This window comes from Streptopelia decaocto (genome assembly GCF_964273445.1).
Source record: "Streptopelia decaocto genome assembly, chromosome: 1".
Classification (NCBI taxonomy): domain Eukaryota; kingdom Metazoa; phylum Chordata; class Aves; order Columbiformes; family Columbidae; genus Streptopelia; species Streptopelia decaocto.
Genome location: NC_138663.1, coordinates 93,351,602 through 93,372,517, shown reverse-complemented (window position 1 = coordinate 93,372,517; position 20,916 = coordinate 93,351,602). Strand labels below are relative to the sequence as shown.

General features: G+C 43.9%; 1 protein-coding gene across 1 annotated transcript in view; it reads left to right on the top strand.

Annotated features, from left to right (window-relative positions):
* The first annotated feature begins 13,958 nt into the window (after positions 1 to 13,958).
* The window catches only part of ATP10A (ATPase phospholipid transporting 10A (putative)), a 115,093-nt gene continuing 108,135 nt past the window's right edge, over positions 13,959 to 20,916 (top strand). The window contains exon 1 of the mRNA XM_082076033.1: positions 13,959 to 14,559. Within this exon, the coding sequence (XP_081932159.1) occupies positions 14,117 to 14,559 (443 nt within the window). The 5' untranslated portion in view covers positions 13,959 to 14,116. The remainder of the gene's footprint in view (positions 14,560 to 20,916) is intronic.

Sequence of the window (20,916 nt, the reverse complement as noted above, 5' to 3'; positions counted from 1 at the left end):
CTAAGAACACAGAAGAGTGAGGAGGGAGGACTCTCAGAAAGAGGAATGACAATTTTGAACAAGTATATTTCAGCTTGACTACAGGTCATTCAAATTGTTATACTCTGGCTGGCTGGTTTGGACATTAATGATTCAGATATTTCTAAGACTTTCTCCTAAGGTTTGAAGAGCTTTGTCCAACCTGTCACAAAATTAAGAATTTGGGTATGTAGCAAAAATGTATGCTAGCATGGATGAATGTTTCATTTTTAATAATAAATGATAATGGAAGACCTTTAGTTATCGAACCCTTCTGGAATAGCTCTGTAACAGACCCTCAGCCACCTGGTTGTTAGCGGGCAGTATTTGCTCCTTAGAAAAAGACAGTTCACTGGCAGCAACTAAAAAACATGAAGTTTCTCTCCAATGCTATGTGCCAATAATTCCAACAGATTTTCATACTTAATCAAAACTGTTTCAGGGAACACAATGTTAAACTCCCATTTAGATAGCAGCAATACCAGATTTCTTGCATCTGTACATTTCTCCAGGCTTCTGAGGAAATAGTGTCTGGAATAAGATAAGTGTGGTACTCATTATGCTGCTTAAACATTTTTTCTATGCCTTTTCCTATGTATGGTTTCTGTCATCAGTAGCATGTCCCGCGATAAAAGACATTTATAGCACAGCACTTTTCCAAGGCAGCTTTTGGCTGTAGTTTTGCTTCCAGCCATTCCATCCACCTTTGGACACCTTGCACTGTGTAGCAGCAAACAAAGTTGTTTGAGACTATGGGACTGGTAAGTGGCAGCAGACAGGTCTAAAGTGTATTGTTTTTAAGCAGCTCACTGCTCAGAATGAAAAATGATACTGGGTATTCAAGTGTGAGCCAAAATAAATCCATTTTTAAATGGTGATATCTCTCCCTGAAAAAAAAATTGAAGGACCATACTCTGACAATGGAGTACAGCCACCTACTTATTGCATGTCAGGATAGCAATAAGTGACTCACCCGCCCACCCACACTCCAAGGACACCAGGGCCTGATGTCTCTATCTCAAAGTTGTCACAACACTGAAATCAGACAAACAGTTTTTCCTACTGCCCACGGTCTGTACAGTACTCACCGCTTGTTCACTTTTCCAGGTCATCAACCCCTAAAATATCTCAAGGTGAAAATGAGTGGGAGTGACACTACACAAACACTTCCCTTTATTAGTAGGCTTGTACTAATATTTGCTTTAAAATCTGTTTGTTGATAAATGCTAATTAAATACCAAATCAAAGCTTCATTTTGACCCTCTCTTGGGGTCTTTTGGACTTCACAATTTTCAGGGCGACCAACAAATCCCACCTAATGTTTTCTGTAGGGTGATTAAAACTGACACTGGGGCTAAAAGAGAAAAAAAAAAAAAAAAGAAAAGAAAAAAAGAAAGTATAGTGGGAAGAAAGTGGGGAGAAACATCTGGAGCAAAGAGATGATGAGAGTTCCCAGCTGTGCCATCAATTTGTTGATGATGTGAAAATAAAGCACAGCAGTGTTGTTTTCATTTGTTGGTCAATAAGCTGCAGAGAATACCCCATCAGCAGAGATTCAAGAAGTGGTTTGTCCAACAAGACATCAGTCAGTGCTTCTTGAGCTTTCTTTATCCTTTGAGGAGCAGATACCAGCCAGCGGCTAGCGCACTACTGAATTTTGCTATTTGTTGCACGGACATGGGAATTAAAGCGAATGTTGTCTGCAAATAAGAAAATTGCTTTCCTGGTTCACTGTGAGGACAAAGAAAGCTTGTCAGGTGAACAACAGAATATAAAGGGAACAGATAAAAATTATGAGTTAAATGAAATTGAAAGGACAAAATTTCAGCCTCAGAGGCTACTTGTATAAATCAAATTGGCCAAGGCCCAATCTCTGCAGGGTATTAAGATGGTACTGTTCACATTTGAAAAGCTAAGCTGTCTCCTTTATTTTTCCCTCTCAAGTACCTGGTACATATTGTGCTCCAAACCATTGGCCAGATATTGCCTGAAAGACTGGTAGATGCACAAACCAAACAATATTGGGGACCAAAAATTGAGTTAAAAATTAAGCATTCTAGGGGATTATATGCTGGTGCTTGTGCCTAAGGTTTGGTTCTGCTTTGCTTTTAAACATGGAGGAGTCAAAGAAGACAGAATTCTGTCTCAAGGATTGCATATGGGGCCCTTACCCACAAAGAAGCTTGAGGTGGGGGACGACCATTTGACTGAACCCTATACTATCTGTGTAGTTGCTCCATCTGTTTTGTCAGTCAAATTGAGTCACTTGATATTTAAATAACATTCTCATGTAAGTTCCCAGGCTCCCAGAAGAAATTCAAGGCCACATGCACACTTGCTAAAAGCTAGGATCTTGGCCCCTGCAATCAGTGACCACTGTGTCATGGCAACAGCTGAACCCCCTTCATGAAGCATCCTTTACTTTCTGTGTTCTTAGATATTTATTCTGGAGTGATGTCAACTCCTCAGCGCACCAACTCAATTGAAACCCCCCTCTCAGGTCACCCTGCATGCACAGCAGAACCAGAAGCTCCTCTGTCCCTTTGATAGGGAGAGGCATCCTTTCCCTTCCCAAATGAGCTGCCCTGTGGTGAATGGAGCCCCAGCACTGAAGCTGAAGAATGACTATCCAGGTCTGATGGTGTTGCCTAAGGTGTTGATCATTTCGGAATAAACAGCCACCAGTGGTGGAACCACCACTTAGCTCAAGTTTAAGTGCTTCCTCTTGCCAGCCTCTCACCTCATTGACGTAGCCTGAACTTTGGGAGCTGGGGAGGGGTTAGGTTATTTTCACTGGTTTCAGGCAGAGGCACAAAGAAGTGTTGTAGGATTTGAAATAGTCTGTTCAGCAAAAGGCAGGTGATAAAAAATAATAATCCTTAAACCCCCAGATACTCAGATTGCATTATTATTTGAGAATCTCTGTTTTCATATAAAAATTAAAGCACGAATTTAGTCCTGATTGCCTGAAAATGAGTCCCAACACTCCAAATACCAGGTTGCAAATAAAACAGACCCAAATGTAGTGTTTTTCTTCTGTACATTAGAGGGGCTTAGGGAACAACAAAGATTTGTTTTTATATGCCTTGCATTAGCAGTCTGATACAAAAAAGGTCATATCTAGGTAACAGGAAGATGATTTTCTGAGGGCAGGCATGAGATAGTAGAAATTTTGTGGAGAATATGACAGTAAAGATCAGACTACACAGAACAAATCGTGGTGAGGTGAAATACAGGATCCTAGATACGTTTGAGAGTAATGATATATGGTAAAGCAGGACAATGAGTGAGGAAGCAGGCGGAGAGAGCGCCAAAGCCATGGTGCGAGCTTAGGAGACATCTTTATTAACATTGACCTCTGGAGTGCAGAAAGCCAAATTTATGCTCTAAGGGCTGTATGAGGTCACCTGGTATTGATGGGCTACACTCTGGCAAAGGGTTCATCCTCCAGTTGCAGGTTAGACTGAGAAAACTCCACTTCTGCTGATAGAGCTTGTTGCAGCCCTCTTGAGGAAAAAAAAATAAACGTCAACCTGTAAAAGAGCACTATTGCTGATATGCCTTAACCCATAGTAAGGGTTTCTGCTGGCACAGCTATGCTGGTTGCAGATTACACTTCATCACTCCCCTGATTGATGCACAACAGTTTGTCATGCTGATCCGGCCAAGGTCTGTGCTAGGAAACAGGGAGTCAGAGGACCAGGCAAGGAGGGTCAGAGAGCAGAAGAGCAGAAGGGTTTTCATGTTGCAACCAAGCAGAGAGTGAGTAATAGCGGAAAGAAAATCAACATATTAAGAATAAACAGTACTCAACAGAGTTTACTGGCCGGACTTCTAATTCCACCCATATAAACTTGGAGATTTTTTTGTTTAAAAAAGAAGTCTCTGTTTTTCATTGCTGTGTTAGCTGTCTGGTATTTTGTTGAAAGAGAATTATAAGATATATCCTTTCTTAATATGAAAATATATTAGCTTGTAAACTTGAAAGGCAACCTGTGGTTGTTGAATGCATGGGTCTTCAAAAATCATGGGCTGGTGCTTCATTACATGTAAAAATTGCTTTATTTTGATCAAAACATTGTGTCACCATTGCAGTTCTCCTCCATCCTTTAGATTTATTATGCTGGTTGCTCTTCAGATTTCTTTTAACTACGCTTGATACACCACCCTTTCACTGGCATTCCTTCTGGTTTCCCATGTGTTATTTATTTAAAACAATAGTTATCTCAGGTCCAGTGCTTTTCTTGCAAGGGCTACAGGAGCTTGAGCTGCAGTGTGAAATTACTACTGTAGCTTAATGAATGCAATTGATTTAACAGAGGCAAGCAATACCCTATCGAAATCTCTCAGATTATAATATCATCACCAAACATTCCACTACATCTCTATATACTATGCAGAGACAGATCCAGTGTGTGTATGCACAGAGTGTGTATACATACAATAGGTGCATGCATGTGTGTTGTTATTGTGTACATATGGTGCGTGCTGTATAGTACACACAGACTATTTATGGTCACTCTCAGTCATGTAAGGATTAGTAGTGTTACCTGACAGTATAAAAACACAGACAATAAAAACCTGTATAAATTAAGGCCAGCAAGGAAGACTGGAGTAAGGAAAGAAACATGGATCACTGACACTGCTGTCAACGCACAAGCAGAAATTTCCCGAGTCAAGAAGCCAGCACAGCACCATAGAACTGCTATTCATGGGGAACCAGCTGGAAGTTTCAGCTTCTGGACAACAAAGCAGGAAGAAATACCCATTTTTTCCACCACTGAGAGTTACTTCCAGATGACAAGAATGCCAGCACTCGTTTTCCATTTTTCAAAACACAGGAAAAGCTAGTTGATTATAAAAAGCCTCCCCTCCCATTTTAATATACAGTTTTTGATGTACAAGCTTCTATTTATTGCATTAATGAATGCTGAATTAGAAATAAACTTTTGGCTGTTCCTGTGACACACACTCCCCACTGGTACCTAGCTGTAGCTGATGCTTATATACACTCCAGTGCCATATATCCTTGCCCGGCTATTGCTTGCTACACAATAGAGAGGTCTACAGAACAGTAAGATGAATTGCTATACCCAAAGAATGCCAAGTTTACTATTATACCAGGAAAAACAAACAAACAAACAACAAAAACCAACAAATAATGAGTGTCTCTGAATCTTTATAGGTTTTGAAACTGTTGGGAAATTCTAGGGAACTCATGAAATCTCTTGAACTGACATCAGAAGAAGCCAGACCAGATCTATTTAGTATTGCAGAAACATTTGGTTAGATACTGTTATTAAAAGCAGGTCTCCACTGAAGCTCATTAACTTTAGTAGGCCAAAAGTGTGACTTATTTCTTATGGTCAGTGGCATACAATATAAACACAGACAATACATTTGACATATATCATGGTCTTCTTAAAGCACATGGTCTTTTAGCAGTCTGTGCTTGTAATTTTTAAGGGAGTAGCAAACAACTGTCTGGTTGGATCTTGGCATTCAGCACTGAATTGCACAGAAGTATTAAAAGCAGAAGTACTTGGGAGTTTGTGTTGCTCTATAACAAGGAATTTTCTACTTTTTGTCATATTATTTTGTAGATAGTCTGAATTGGTCCCAAACCACTCCTTTACCTGAAGTATTTTCCAGGATGCAAGTTACTAAAATACTGAATTCGACTGCTTTTCTGCTGTAAGAGCAGACACTTTAAGAAGCCTGCAAGCTGCCCAAGCAGCCAGAAGGGCCCCAGCTCCCACGGTTGAGGGCTGCATAGTTGGGGTTCCCAGGCCTGAGGGCACCCCCTGCTGCTGGGGCAAGTGGAAGAACAGACTGAGCAAACCTCTCCATGACCAGTATCACAAGTCTCCCGACAAACCCAGCAGGTTCCACAGAAAATGCTGCCTTATCTTCAGCAAAAGCTCTTCAGGCTATTAAGTTTCAGACAAAGCAGTCAGGCTCAAGGAACCAGAATTTTTTCCAATCAGTTCTACTTACAGATGAGTTCCCCAAAAGCGGGAAAGCCAGGCTTTCATTCTTCTGCTTTTGAGGTTTTTTTCTTCCTTTTCTTTTCAAATCTTGTTATTTACAGCCCCTTTATATCATTTTGTACTAAGCCTGGCCATTCTGAGTCAGCAGTAGGCAGGAGATGGTCACAGTTGCCTTAGACCTGCAGCAGATTGAAAGGGGTGGCTGCCTTCGCAGAAAGAACCTACAAACTTCTCTTTTCTCTGTGTTCCCAGAATCTGAATGGGAGTCTTGGTTTTGCCCTGCAGGGTCACAAAATTCAAAGTCACGTCTGACTGTAGTGACTAGCCAGCAAACAAACCGTGTGGTAATATTGGTTTGCACAACTTTCTCTTCAAGTAATCCTGAGTAACAACCAAACAGCAGAAGAGCCCCGACTTCCCTTTGTTAATTCTCCAGCAAAGGCATAGCTCCCTTAAACAAATCCTTATAAAAACTCATTCAGGCAGCCCTAATTAGCCTTTCTGGAAGAAGTTTTTAAGAAACCTAGATACAGCAAAACGTAAGCATGATGGCTCATTAAACACCTCTTAATTTGAAGAGACAACCAATTTGGCATTCAGGAACAATATTCTGAGACAGTATTTTCTTTTTAGAGAGATGTGAAACTGAAGCTTTGGCTCCGTGTGTACAGGAAATCCTGCAGCAGCTTCTATATGAGGAGAATAATTGCCAAGAGCTTGGTGTTAAAATTACCAGGATTAAAAAAACCTCACAGAATTGCTTTAAGACTCACAGTGCTTAAAAAAGAAAACAACACACACACATACATAAACAACAAACAAACAAACAACACAAAATAAAAAATGAAGAAACAGAAAAACCAACCAACCGAACAAAAAAAAACAAAACGCCACAGATAAACTTGTGTCTTTTTATATTCTCCTATTTATTTTCTGCTTCTGGGGTTTATACTGTCAAGCTTTTTCCAGCCACAGTTTCTTGCCTTAGTGAGCTAAGATCGTTGCAAGATCTCGTTATACAAGGATGTGCAATTTTAAGAACAGCAACAAATATTATGAGACTCACCATAAAATAGCAAGAGTTGGCAGCACTGCAGTAAGGATATTAACTTTCATGTCCTCCCAAACTGCAGTTTCTATAAATAGCATCTGTCTGCTTTTACTCCTTCTGCAGTTAATTACAGAGATTTTCCTGCATTTCCTTTTCTGCAGTGTCCCTGTGAATCAGGATGTTAGCTGATGGACTGAAGCAATGCCTATGGGTGTTCCCCAGTAAATACCTTTGACATTAAGCTGATATAAAAAAAAAAAAAAAAAAAGTATTTCTGCAAGTGGGGAGGTTAAGTGGGTAAGGAGCTGTCTCTGCTTTCCCATTGCAGAAAGGGGCAACTTGCCACTGTGTATCATATTTTTCCTCAGGTGTGCCAGGCACAGCTGTGTGGCCACAGGATCATGACATGACTGGGGTTTTTCCTTTATGGATCTCCTATTGTCTGTGCCCCATCTGGTTTCACCTTGTGTTTTGCAGTGGAGAGTTGGCTGTTCTGTGCTCTGGACCAGCTTGGGCAAGATCTTAAGGGGGAAATTTACCTCACTCAGCTTTGGATACCACCAAGGAAACACCTTCCTCTGCACCAGTCACTTATGACTTCTTCTACAGTCAGTGGAAGGTGGTAAGTGCTTTTGAGCATAGGTTTCACCTGACCTGTTTACCTATTGACCTGCTTCAGGATGTTCTTGGTGCCCTAGAAGTGCTGGTCTCTCTCTACCAACTGTGATGGCACCTTTTCAATTATCCAAGATCATCAGAGGAAGTTTCCAGATTTGAGAACTCTAAAAGCTGATCATGGATTTATATGGTCAGTCCTTGCAACTCAAATATTACTGGTCATTAAGTATCTGCAGAGTGGTATTTTCCACAAGTATCATGCCTATAAGGGAACTACAGCTACCTGAATGCTGTATTTCTTTACTTTCCATCCTCTGCTACACCCTGAGTAGTTTCTTATCTAAGTTTATTATGTGGTAGTAAAGATTTCCAAATCCTTAGTCACCAGGCCCTGCAGTTCCAACAGGAGCCAGCTGGCTCATTTGACTGAGGTGTGCATGCAAACAGGGTTACAGAACAGATGCAGCCATTCAGGTGGTGGAGGAAAGGACATGGCACCCCCCTGCTTTGCTGGCAGGCTTCTTTCCACACAAGACACTGACCAAAGGTATGTATTCTATAGTGCTGCAGCCCCCTTCCCACTCCAGCACCCCACCTGCCAGACACAGTCTGTTTGTGAATCACAGATCAGGACAAACAGCTGGGTTGGGCTCAAGGTGCGGTGAAACAGGAGATCCTGCAACACGCACCTGCAGGATGTGCAATGCAGGTGCCCTCAGGGCACAGGAGGTGGGAAAAACATTTAAGTGAAACACATGCAGAATGTGAGAGACTTACTAGGTCCCTGTAACATTGTTCTCACTTGTGAAGGGTAGAAGCTGTTCTCTACAGTATCTTACCATTGCACTGAAAAGACCTAGCGGGGCTGCTCGGGCCCTGCACAACATGCCCTTCCCTTCTTGCTGCAACACTGAACATGACTCTTTGTCTTTCACACATGGCCCCTGCTCACTTTGTGACCCAAATCTCCTCTCTGGCAGTTGAGAAACTCAGGAATGGGGATTGGAGGCTGCTTGTCGCACACACACATATATGCCTCTCTGTGTGCACGCACATATCTGTGCGTATCTATGTATTAATATCTCCCATGCAGAATGGAAGAAAATGCGGAATTATGCCATTTTGGCTGTTGTCTCTACTCACCCAATTCTGGCATCTTTAGCAGGCTGTTCACACTGAAAGCCTCTTGCCTTCTTTCTAGCTAGTTTGAAACGTGTACACCTGCCCCCTTTACGGAGAGCCAGATGGGAAATGTCTCATCTGCAAAGGGCAGAACAGATTTTGTGATGTGTGGTACCACGTCTATACAGTTATTTTTATAGCTTTCAAAGTCCTAGATTCTGGCTCAGGCCTCTGGGTGGTTCCATAATATTAAGTATATTAGTACAAAAAAGAGGTCCTTTGTAACAAAGGTGATTCTTTACAAGAATCAGGGGTGATTTCACAGATGTTTCTGGCAATATCCAACATGATAAATCTTTATTTTAAGATTATATAAATATTACAAAAGTGGCCTAGTAAAACAGGCAATGTGTTAAAATTAGATATACTTCACCTTCTGATGATAGGAAGGAGTTAATTGTTAACATGGAATAATGATAACTCCAAGCATTCAAAAACCATGACAAGTCAAATCATAAGTTTTTATATCTGTAATATTTTTGGGATCCTTTCTCCTCACCTCTGGGGCCTTTGTCCTTAGGATACAGGTGGATGCTGCTATCAAACTGTTCCACACAACCCTCAGGACAAAGGCATTTTTTGGTTCATGTTGATTCTCACATACCCACACAATCTCAAACCATAGAAACATATATATTCAAATATAATCAGAGTTGATGACTCTGAGAAGAGGAAAGAATGGATGTCTCATCTCTAAGCAATGGGTCTGCTCTCATAATAAGAACTTCATAATGATTTCAAGCTGTAGGGTGTGTGGCATCTAGAAGGCCAAGTTAATACAGTATCTTGGGCAGGACAATCCCACAGTTCCTTCTAGCCTTAAAAGAAGCACTATACCTGAAGACTCAGCTTTTAGTGGCCTAGGCTATCAAAGATGAGCTTATTAGTCATATTATCAACATAACTGATTCTTAGAACCTCTCTCTTTTCAACTTGAGTCATTGATCTGAAGAAAATCTGTACAGTCGAAAAAGCCAGGCATTGGGAAAGGCTCTGGGGAGAGTGTGAAATTCAAGAGATATTGGGTATCTGAGTCTGGATTCAGGTTAATGGCAGGAGAAATCAACGAGCAGACACCAGCAAAATGCAGAGAAGTTTGGCCAGCGAGATGAAGGATGGTTAGAAGCAGTTATGTGACAATGAAGGAAGAGTTCCGCACAGGACAGAGACATCTATGGATGGCGGGGACTGCTCAGTCAGAGCACAGAGTAATCCTCAGATATTCCTCAGTTTTAGTGCTTGGCTCCAATAGCCTTGAAAACTAGCCAAGGGCCCACATTTTAGCTTAGTAAATCTAATACTCGCCTCTTGGCTTGTTGGGCTTTTCCAGTTAGCTCACATTTCTCAAGGACAATACCTTGTAAGGACCGTGTGCCACATGGACTGATTTAAAGCCAAACTGCTTCTGCCCCCTTTCCTCCAGAAGACCCCAGACAAAGGAGATGCTGGTGTACCCCAATTAACAAAAACAACATACTTTTCATTTTGCAAAGCAAAAGCTAGGGCCTGACTTGTGCATGCATATTCTGTGCAGGTTGAAGATTCAGTTTGCAGCCTGCCTCTTCTTTGCAACCTCACGTATTTGCACTGTGTGGGCAGTAACAGCTCAAGCATGAGTTCAGATACAAATATTTATGCTTTTTCAAACCTTATGCACCCAGTTTTACTTAGAAAAGGAAATGAGAGACTAAATTCTTGGGAGTGTCTACATTGCCAAAGTCTTTGGCTAGTAAGGTCTGGCAAACACTGTATTTTATAAGCATTTTAAAGTAAGACTAATTATTGTTTTTATTTGTCATGGATTACATGACCTCAGGTTTTAATATAAATATACAGGACTTTGGAGTCCTCATGTGACTGAGAGGTTGTTATACTTGCCTATAATAATAATAATAATAAAAAAAGGCAGTTCAGTAGCAACCAAGAGAGTCCCAGTCAATGATATGAGAACAAAAGTTCAACTCTTGACCAGTGGAATGTTGCACACTTTCTACTCTTTTTTTTCTTTTTTTACAGTGAAGCTTTGCAAGGGTGGCCCTTGACTAGTGTGCTCAGATACGAAGGCTTTAAACTGTTTTGAAATTAAAGATCTAGTAAACAAACACAGGAGTCTTCAGAGGCTCCCACTCAATTGTTTGTTATCATTCTGCTCCTGTATCTATTTGTAAAACTCAGCTATGTGAGCCAGGGATTACATAAGAATTTTCGATTTCTATTTATTTTTTTTTTTCTGTTGCTCCTTTATTTGTAGAAGAAAGCTTGTTAATACGAACCCTGTTCCAAAGCAGAATGCAAATAAAACAGGTTTTAAAACATAGTGCACTGACTTACAGACCATTTCTCACAGTTGTGGTGTTCTGACACTACAGTTTCGGGATCTCTGCTGTCGAGGATTCAGTGAATATTACTGAGGACAATTCTACCCAGGTAAGGTTCTCCAAACGTGCTGGTACACAGCTGTTTTCCCTAAACAAGTAGCTTAAGTGATATGTCAGCATTTGTCTTATCTTGACTATGATTGAAAGCTTAATGATACGACATACCCAAGCTAGAGGGATGTCCAGACAAAAGATGAAGCCTGAATGGTGTTGTTTGAGCTCCCAAGGGTCGGGAGTGAGCCAGAGCGCCACAAAACAGTGGGTCACAGAGGCCGGCAGGCAAGGGTCTGAAATGTGCAGCAACCCACTTTTAGGAGTATCCACAGCTACCTGCAAGGAGCCCTTGGGTGGGTGAAGCTTGGTTTCTGGGAACATCACAGAATGATACTGTGACTTCCTTATCCCATTTTGGCATTTATGAAGAACAGAAAAAAAAGTGTTTTTGTTCATTTCAGCTTACCTGTGAAGTTAATTCCAAAGACAAGCAAAAAATTAAAATTGGGAGGATTTTTAATATATCTCCTTTTTCACTATGGGATGAGTACTTTTTTGCATTATCAACAAAGGAATGGACTTAGGAAAGAAGCCCAGGCCAGTTCTCCCTTTTCCCCTTGCACAAACTAAACCTTTCTTGTTTCCATATTCCAAGCTTAGGGGAACTGAGGATATCCCTGCTAGTATCATCAGAGGAGTTGACAGCAGGACTGGTAAAGGGTTTGTGGCTTCACATAGTACCACTATTAGACCATGTGCTGAATTAGCACTCACCTTGTGCCTCAGGGCCTCAAAGGGGTTCATAATTATTTACATACCTTTAAAAGCAACTTCAAATGGGGGGAGGATGAAGATAGAGCAGCACGTTATAACGACCAGCTGTCAGATTCAAAGGTAACAGCTTTTGCTTCTTGGTATTCAGGGATTTTGTCATGGCAGCATCTGAACTGTAGGAGCCAAATACTCTCCCCATTAGATGCCCCAGTCCTGTCCTGACCTCAAGACTAGATGTGTATACTTTACACCTGTTTCCCATGATAACAAGAAACCTGCTGACAAGTATCAGGTGCTTTCTCTTGTACTCAGTTTCATCCCTCTTTGGAATATGACAGGATCAGGACCAAGGGTCACACCACAAAATGCATCTGCGCTACAATTTAGACACAGCCTGACCTGTGGCAGCCTTTTATGCTGCTTGAGGAATCCCATGTTCAAAGGGTCTGCTCTTAAATCCCAGCCTAAAGTGATGCTGCAAAGTCTTGTGGCAGGTCCAGTAGCAATAATCTTCATTATTTTCATATGACCCTTAAAGTTCCCTTCCAACTCAAACTATTCTAGGATTCTGTGATTATTTTTTCTTTAAATATCTGCATACATTTATTTGCTTATGACTTTAGACTAAGTCTATCTGGATTATTCTCTCATTTGTATTTCAGGTCTATGTTTGTATGTATGATTGTATCTATCTATCTATCTATCTATCTATCTATCTATCTATCTATCTATCTATCTATCATGCTTCCATCTTCACTCACAACTGCATTTGCCTTCCCTCCCTGGAAAGATCTACCGTGAGGAAACAGAAAAACCCACGTAAAACGGAACACACATTGTAGCGCGCCACACAAAACCACACACCCATTGCGCGCACGTGCGCATGGCTGGCAGCACATCGCGCTTTCCCATCACAAAACCTCATTTTTGGTTGCCAGCTTTGGGACTGTCCCAAGTGCCGCATTGGCCACTGACCGGACCACCCTGGTGTGGCAACTGCAAACCGGGAGTTGGGAGATCACAGAATCACAGAATGTTAGGGATTGGAAGGGACCTCGAAAGATCATCTAGTCCAATCCCCCTGCTGGAGCAGGTGAGGTTACACAGGAAGGTGTCCAGGTGGGTTTTGAATGTCTCCAGAGAAGGAGACTCCACAACCCCCCTGGGCAGCCTGTTCCAGTGCTCTGTCACCCTCACTGAGAAGAAGTTTCTTCTCATATTTAAGTGGAATCTCCTGTGTTCCAGTTTGAACCCATTAACCCTTGTCCTATCATTGATTGTCACCGAGAAGAGCCTGGCTCCATCCTTCTGACACACACCCTTTACATATTTATAAACATTAATGAGGTCGCGCGGTACCGCCCGTGCTGAGCGCGGAGCCGGACACAGTCCTGACACCCGGTCCCGGTCACAAAGCGGCGCATTTTGAAATGAGTCAGCTGATAAAAACTCCCGCCGGCCGCGGGACCTTGGAGAAAGGCCGGCGCGGAGCTGCCCACGCTTCGGTGGAAATTCGTTGCTTTCTAGACCCAAACCTCCTCCTCCCCACGTGTAGCGCCAAGTCAAAGCAGCCGATAAAATGTCACCCGCGGGTCGGTGTGGCGGGGCGGGGGGTCCGAGCACTAGGCTGCCGGCTGCCCGGAGCGGGGCGGCGGCCGGGGCCCGGCTGCGCACGGAAGCGCCGCGCTCCGTTTCCCGCCCGCGGGGCCCCCACCGCCCCCTCCCGCCCCTCTTGCCCCCCCCCCCGCCCGGCCCTGCCCGCGCTCCGCCACCGGCGGTGCCATGGCGAATGGGACGGTGGTCACCGCATCCCCCGCGCCCTCGGCCGGCTCGGGGCCCGGCCCGCCAGTGGGACGGGGCGAGGCCCGCGGGAGGAGGGCTCGGCTCGCCGCCTGCCCACGTCCCCTCCCCGGCCGAGGAGGAGGAGGAGAAATCGAGCGAGGTCCCGGTAGAGCGGTTAGGAGAGGGTTCGAGAGAGCCCTCCTCCCCCGCCCGGAGGGGAAGAGGAAAGGAGAGCCGTGGCGGGCGGCGGAGGATGATAACTTAGGGCCGTGGCTGGCGGTGGGAGCTGCCCGCTGTGCCCGGGCCAGGGCGGCTGGAGGGCGGCAGCGATGTCCGAGGGCACGGCAGGAGGAGAGGGAGCGCCCCAAGTGCTGCCGGAGGGGAAGGAGAGGCAGAGGAAGAGGAGGCGGAGGAAGAAGAAGGAGAGCAAGACGCGGCTGGTGCACTCCAACTTGCTGCTACCTGAGGCCGAGGCGGACAAGTCCAAGAGGACAGTCCTGGCCAGCAACCGCCTCAAGACCACCAAGTACACGGCGCTCTCCTTCCTGCCCAAGAACCTCTTCGAGCAGTTCCACCGCCTGGCCAACGTCTACTTCGTGTTCATCGCGCTGCTCAACTTTGTGCCGGCCGTCAACGCCTTCCAGCCCGAGCTGGCCTTGGCCCCCGTGCTCTTCATCTTGGCGGTCACTGCCATCAAGGACCTGTGGGAGGATTACAGCCGCTACCGCTCCGACAAGGAGATCAACCACATGGAGTGTCTGGTGTACAGCAGGTGAGGCAGGGTGTGTGCTGGGGATGGGGAGCGCCGCGGTGGCAGCTGGTGGTGGAGCCCAGCTGGGCACGGGGGCTTGGGCGAGCAGGGGTGTGGAAGCAGAGTGGCGAGCAGGTCCATTGTGCAGGGCTTTCATTTCCACTTCAAGCATGAAGAAACTCCCGAGTTGTCCCTGGAGGTGGCATCTCCCATCTCTTTATGCAGAACTGTGGGAGTTCCTACAGCCCTGTACCTTCAGGTGAAAGTGGATCTGCTCTGATCGGTGAGGTCCCGCAGTAAATCACCGATTTATGAGTAAGCAACATTTTTTATAGGTCTACACGTGCACTCCAGGCTTGTTAGTGTTTTATGCTGTAAAGGAAGGACAGTGCATGGCAAAGTGAACGTAAGCATCACAAGCAGCGTTTGATTTGCAAGCCTTTATGAGGACACTTATCAGCATGAGTGGTCAGTTACACCAGCTGCGGGCATTAATTTGGTTTTAGAGAGACCTCACTCAAGTAATCTTCTATTAAATCTTCAGTGAGCAAAGGAAGGGTAGAGGCCAGAGGTTTCTACGTTTGAGCTAGGACTGTGAGGTTACATGGCGTGAACTAGCGAGCCTGAGCTATGTTTGCTTTTCTAAAGAGTGAGGCAGACTTTCCATTGAACATTTACTTTCAAGTGAATGTTTCTTATTTATTGTCTCAAGTGTCATAATTCCCAGTGACTTCACTATTTCCCAAAACCCGTGGATGGAGCATTAGATCATTTATCTCCTTCAGGATTTTTTTTTTTTTTTAACTAATCTGGGCTATACATTTAGACCACAGCCTTCACATCCATAAATCATACTGAAATGACTTTTGCCCCAACATTTATGTCCTCAGAATCCAGCTTTACAGAATTTTTTTTGCTTTTCTTTCCGTGCCACATAGTCATTTTGTAGTAGCTAAGGCTAAGGTTTTCTAGGGACTGAGAGAAGAACATATTTTCCGATACAGCAGGTTTTAGCTCTCTTTCTGATGCTTCTAAGTCTAACAGAAACGAAACACGTGCCAAGAAGCTTACACTCTGGTTCCACAGGCTGTCTGGGAGGGGTACTCTCGGCTGACGTAAGCACCAAGGCGGAGAGGAACTCTCCTATTGCAAGAAAGGCATGTGAAAAAAAAAAAAGCGAAAAATAACTCAGAATAGGCTGCATTTTTAACATCAGCGGACTCAGCTTGTTATTTCACAAACTCGTATCGCAGAAGAAATCTCACCCTGGGATATTCCACCACCAGTAGATATGCATGCATGGGAACACAAGTAAAATGGCCTTATTTGTGTGAACTAAACCAAAAATAACCTAGCCAGATCACAGAGGCCATCGCTAACCTAAGGCTGTGCCTGATGCCTTGCTTGCCTGTAGCTGTCCCCAACTCTGAACAGTTCTGGCATTGGGGTAAATGGGTGGCAGGAGGGCTAGTAAGTGACTATTTTTGCAGTTAAGTAAAATAGTGCTAAAGAAGATGGTTAATCTCACCTTAACCAAACAAAATCAGTTTAGAAATAAGCTCTCATGCCTTCTGTGTTGAAAAGAAAGAACTACCTGTTGTAGAAGCTGTTCAAAATATTAACAAATACCACCACTGGGATATTAATTCTGGAATGTTTCTACCCCCCTGTGATTTTCCATACCTCTCTCTGCTGCCAAAAAAGTAGACGTGACTATGAGAAAATGTGCACCTTTGGCGGTAATTTCACTTGTGCTCTTTTGGGAGTCCCAGCAAAGTGCCCTGCCCTTTGTTCTGCTTATGCTGTGCCAGAGTAAAAGTCAGAATTGTTCCTTTTACTGCAGAGTTTGGGTTACTGTTGAGTGACACATATTACTTTGGTAGTAGTTTGCCTTTTAATTTGCATCAAGGGCACACATTGGCCCAATCCCTGTGGAGCAGCAAACATGGAAGCTTTGCAAGTCCATCACCTGTCAAGGCACAGCCTTCTGGCTGGGAGCAGAGCTGAACCAACTGTCCTCTGCAGAAGCTTAGTCCCTGGGAGCAGCTCACCTGTTTCCACCTTCCAGGATTCCCAAGGAAAAGCTCGCCTCGCACAGTTAAAAAATAAAAACAAAACCAGGAGGTTAAAATAATTTGCTTATATGGTTTTAATCTGCTCACTTTTTCCTCTTTTTTAGCCTTTTTTTTTTTTTAAACTTCACCAGGTCACCTTTTTGAATATCTCCCAGCCTCAGTGAGTGAGATGGGACTAGAAACTTGCTGGGTTTGGAGATAAAAACTAAGATTCTTACTAACTCAAATGACAGGGAACCAAGATTGAGAGATTTATATCAAGGTCATGAAAGTTGCTGGGTGTGGGTTCAAAAAAAGATGTTTTCTCAGAAAGATGTCATGCCAGGGGAAATAAAAGTGGTTGGATGTTACTTTTACTTTGTTTCCTTGGACTCTTTGTTTCTGGAAAAAATGTTGAAGTATAAATGTCACCTAAGTAGGTAATAAATGACAGTTTTTCTCCCCACATCCGTTTGATGCTGATCACTCTATCAGTTTTACCACCTTTTGGCCAAGCCAGACTCTCTCTCTCTCTCTCCCCGGCTCTGCCACTTCCTTGTGGTGTGGCAGAGGCAGAGTGTGATGCAAATGCTGTCCTCGATGGAGATGCTTCTGTAGGTGGGGCAGGTTAATGAACATTGCTGCAGTCCTGTGCTCCCCTAGAGCTGCCACAGAGCAAGCGACTCTTCTCTTTCTGGTCAGTACTCTAGCTCTCAGAGGTCTTCTGCAAGATGGGATGTATCTGAGTGCCAGGGTGGTTGTCTGCACCTTTATGGGCTTCCTTTCCTGACAGCCTCCCACACAGCTGCGAGAGAGCCGCCTTGAGCACGGACTACAGCGCTCAAACACAGACCACAGCAAATGACAGCGAATTACAACACTCAGCAACTTGAGACAGAGACTTTTCCATCAATAGCAGCAGAAAAAAAACATCTATCGCATGTTATATACTGTTTCATTACCCAGTAAAGATTCAAGTGGGATCCTGTCTGGTCTGTCATGCATCCTCCATGTGCTGCTTTCCTGGCTGCTGAAGGACGCATCCCCTCTTAGGCACAGCAACAGTTAGTGATGCAAGATCTACAGGACAGAGAGAGAGCAAGGGTAGGCAGAACCTACTAACACTCAGCCCAGCTCATCAGGAGGAGGTTCAACAACAGGCAGGCAGTGTCCACTGGGAGGTTCCCCAGAGCAGCCAACGTGGGCAGATCATGTCAGTATTCCGATGTGGGGGACAATGCTGTTCTCCTGCTGTGCTGACAGCTTGACAGCTGGTGCGCAGACTGGGCCGTCTTCCTCCTGTCCGCCCAGTGCTGTGGACTCAGATGACCCATTCTCATACAGCCACTGCCTGGTCAATGACTCAGTGGCTCATAGTTGGCAACATTTATCAGACGACAGAACAGCAAAGGATGATGCAACCTGAAGTAAAAAAGCTGAAGGCAGATGCAGCTTGTTTTCACAGAAAGAAGACAGGTTTTGTTTAGCAATTCTGGTTATTTTGGAGAGTCCCTCAAAAGATACTGCTTTCTAGAGTCAGAAGTTAGAACAGAAAAAGACCTGATTCTTCGAATAAATGGAAAGAAGCTGTTAAGTTTGAATTGGCAGCATATGTCCAGGAATGAAACACGTTGGAGAATTGCAGACTTGTGTTGCTCTGCGATGGATTTTGCAGGTCTGCCTGTAAGAGCAGTCAGGGTCTTGACAGGCAAAGAGGGAAGATTTCTTAGCCAAGAGAAATTAATAGGGCCTCTGTCTGGAGGCCTTTAAGGGCACCTCTCCTGTTTGGCAATACAGAGGAAATTAGGCACTTACTTAAGCGGACAGTTTCACAGGTCATTTGGAATTTAGATTCCCTGCAGGTGCTTAATTTAGGAATGCTGGATCACAGCCAAAACTCTTTCTTATTTGGTTTAAATGGAGGGAAGTTTACAAAGGCTTTAGAGCCCAGCCTGCAGAAAATGGTTTTGTGTGCATAACCATTGCAAACCTGAGATCATCTTAGTCTACTCTCTTTGTTCTTCTTCCTCATTTCCATCACCCAGGGATGGAGGTTGAAGACTGGAGATTGCAAATTCACACCCTTAACGGTGAAGTCTTGTTTGGCTGGTTACTTTCCTGCATTATTATCTAGGACTTGGAGGATGGGAGGGTGATTTTTTTCTTTGCAGTTGCTGTCCTCCAGTGCTCACCAACTCTGGCAGGTGTTGTGGATTGTACATGTAAATGTTTGCTCTAAATAATTCCAGAATGCATGCATTGCTACTGCTGTTGCTGCTAAATATTTGATAGGATTAAATTCGTCACTGGAGCAGAAGTGTTAAAACTCTTCTAAGCAGGGGCTTTGTTTTCGGTGTGCTGTTACAAAGTGTGGTATACATTTACATGGTATGTAAATAGAAGATGAATAGTGATAACTACAATCACAACAAATAGTGGCACTCATCCAGCAGGGAATTACATTTTGTTACTCACTCAGTGCTGTGTTGGTGAAATAATCTCTGCTGATGTTTTTCTAGGAGCCTTATGTTCAAAACCAAAGGGTTTTGCTTTTTAAATCTCCTCTTGAACTCTTGTTGCGTCCATTGAAGAGTATTGCTGAAGAGTGTAATGGTCTCTGCATACTGATCAGAGAGTGATAACAGCTTCTTCTGTCAACCTGTGACTTAGAAAATCCATGACAAATTGCAGTTTATGACCGGATATTTGTCTCCCCTGAGGGGTGGAAAATGTTTAATGGGGCACTCAAGCAGCTATCAAAGCAGGCTGTTTTACATTAAATGTTAATTTCTTTTTGAAAAACTCAAGAGGAGGAGAGAAGAGAGTTCGATATGGGCAACGTGTTTCGCACAGTTTCCAAAATGCTCTCCATTCGCCCTTCCTTCTGTCAACCTGTCAGTGAAAGCCATTCCAGCCTTCGAGAAAAAAAGATGCAGCAGCATTACCAATGGCACAGCAGATCCCACTCATGGCCTCTAAAATAGCCACATGATGGCTTGCCCTGCAAACACTTCACTTCTTAGGTGCCTTGTTTTGCTGGGAGTACCAGTCGCTGAGGAGCTGGCTTGTGATTCTCTCCCACTGCTACCCAAATAGACAAGAGCAGCTGCTTGTCCCATAATGTGCTGGCGGGGTAAGACATTTCTCACCAGAAGAAATAAGCTTGTTTCATCCCTTCCAGAACACAAATGTCACTAGATGTGATTCAAAAGGAAACTACCTGGGATTACTCAGTTTCCTCTGTGAGTGAGCTTGGTGTACAGAAAGCTGAAAGGAGGAGTTTGGGCTGGGCTGGCAGTGAGTAAACTCACTGGAAGATGTAGTAGAAGCTCTTCTGTTAGACTGATAGGGAGGAATTTCATTCTGCAGGAGAGTTTATCCTAGTAGCAAGGGATGTCTCTGCTAATCTTTTGAGATGTAGCCAGCTGCAATGCGCAGGAGAGCCCATCTGTCTGTCCAACTATACATATGCAGTTTATTTGCTATTCAGTGTAGGGCAAATTTTCTAAGTGCCTGAGCTTCACTTCTGGAAAAGAAATATGTTTGCCTCTTTTTACTAAGCTCTTTCATTTGTATAGAATGTCATGAGAGCAGTTGTAGGCTGTTTCACATGCCCCTGGCTAGCCGCCAAAGAAGATGCTGTTAATCTCCACTGAAAGACCTAGTGATGTCCCCAGATTTATTTTTGCAGATATGTGCTGCACTCTGGAGAGACAGCATAGCTTGTGCTAAGCAGACCACAGCCCAGAAGTATAAGTGGCCACCTCGTGTGCAGATCTGCTTGCTCTTACGTGTCAGTATTATCTTGAAACCATGATTATTGCTAGAGGTGGCTGAAAGAATAACAGATCTATTTGATTCTGCCAGAGTACATTTCCAAAGAAACTGCACAAGAGGAAAGAACTGCATGTATCGTTCAGCTCTTCCTGATACTGTGATTCCAGATTCTACCTTCCACGTGTAACCTAGTCAGCAGAACTGAAAACCAGAACTGAAAACCCTGACAACCATGCTACAGATCAATGTTTTATGGAACTGCTTATTAGCTAGCATGACATAACTCACTCAGGGCATTCCTCCTGCTAGCAGACTAATCCTCCAGAAGTACTCATTAGAGTAGTGCTCTCAGGCTCTGCCTGGGAGGCCTTAATTTTACTATGGCATGTTGGAGGACTCCAGGGAATAAAGAAGACTTTAACAGCTTCTTGTGGCTTTCTCTCCTCCTCCTGACTAATGTTGGCTGACAAGGAAGATGAAAATCCAGAAAGGAGGGTCCCTGCTACTGGGCAGGAGTTAGTCAGACACCTCATTCAGGCTTTCGCAA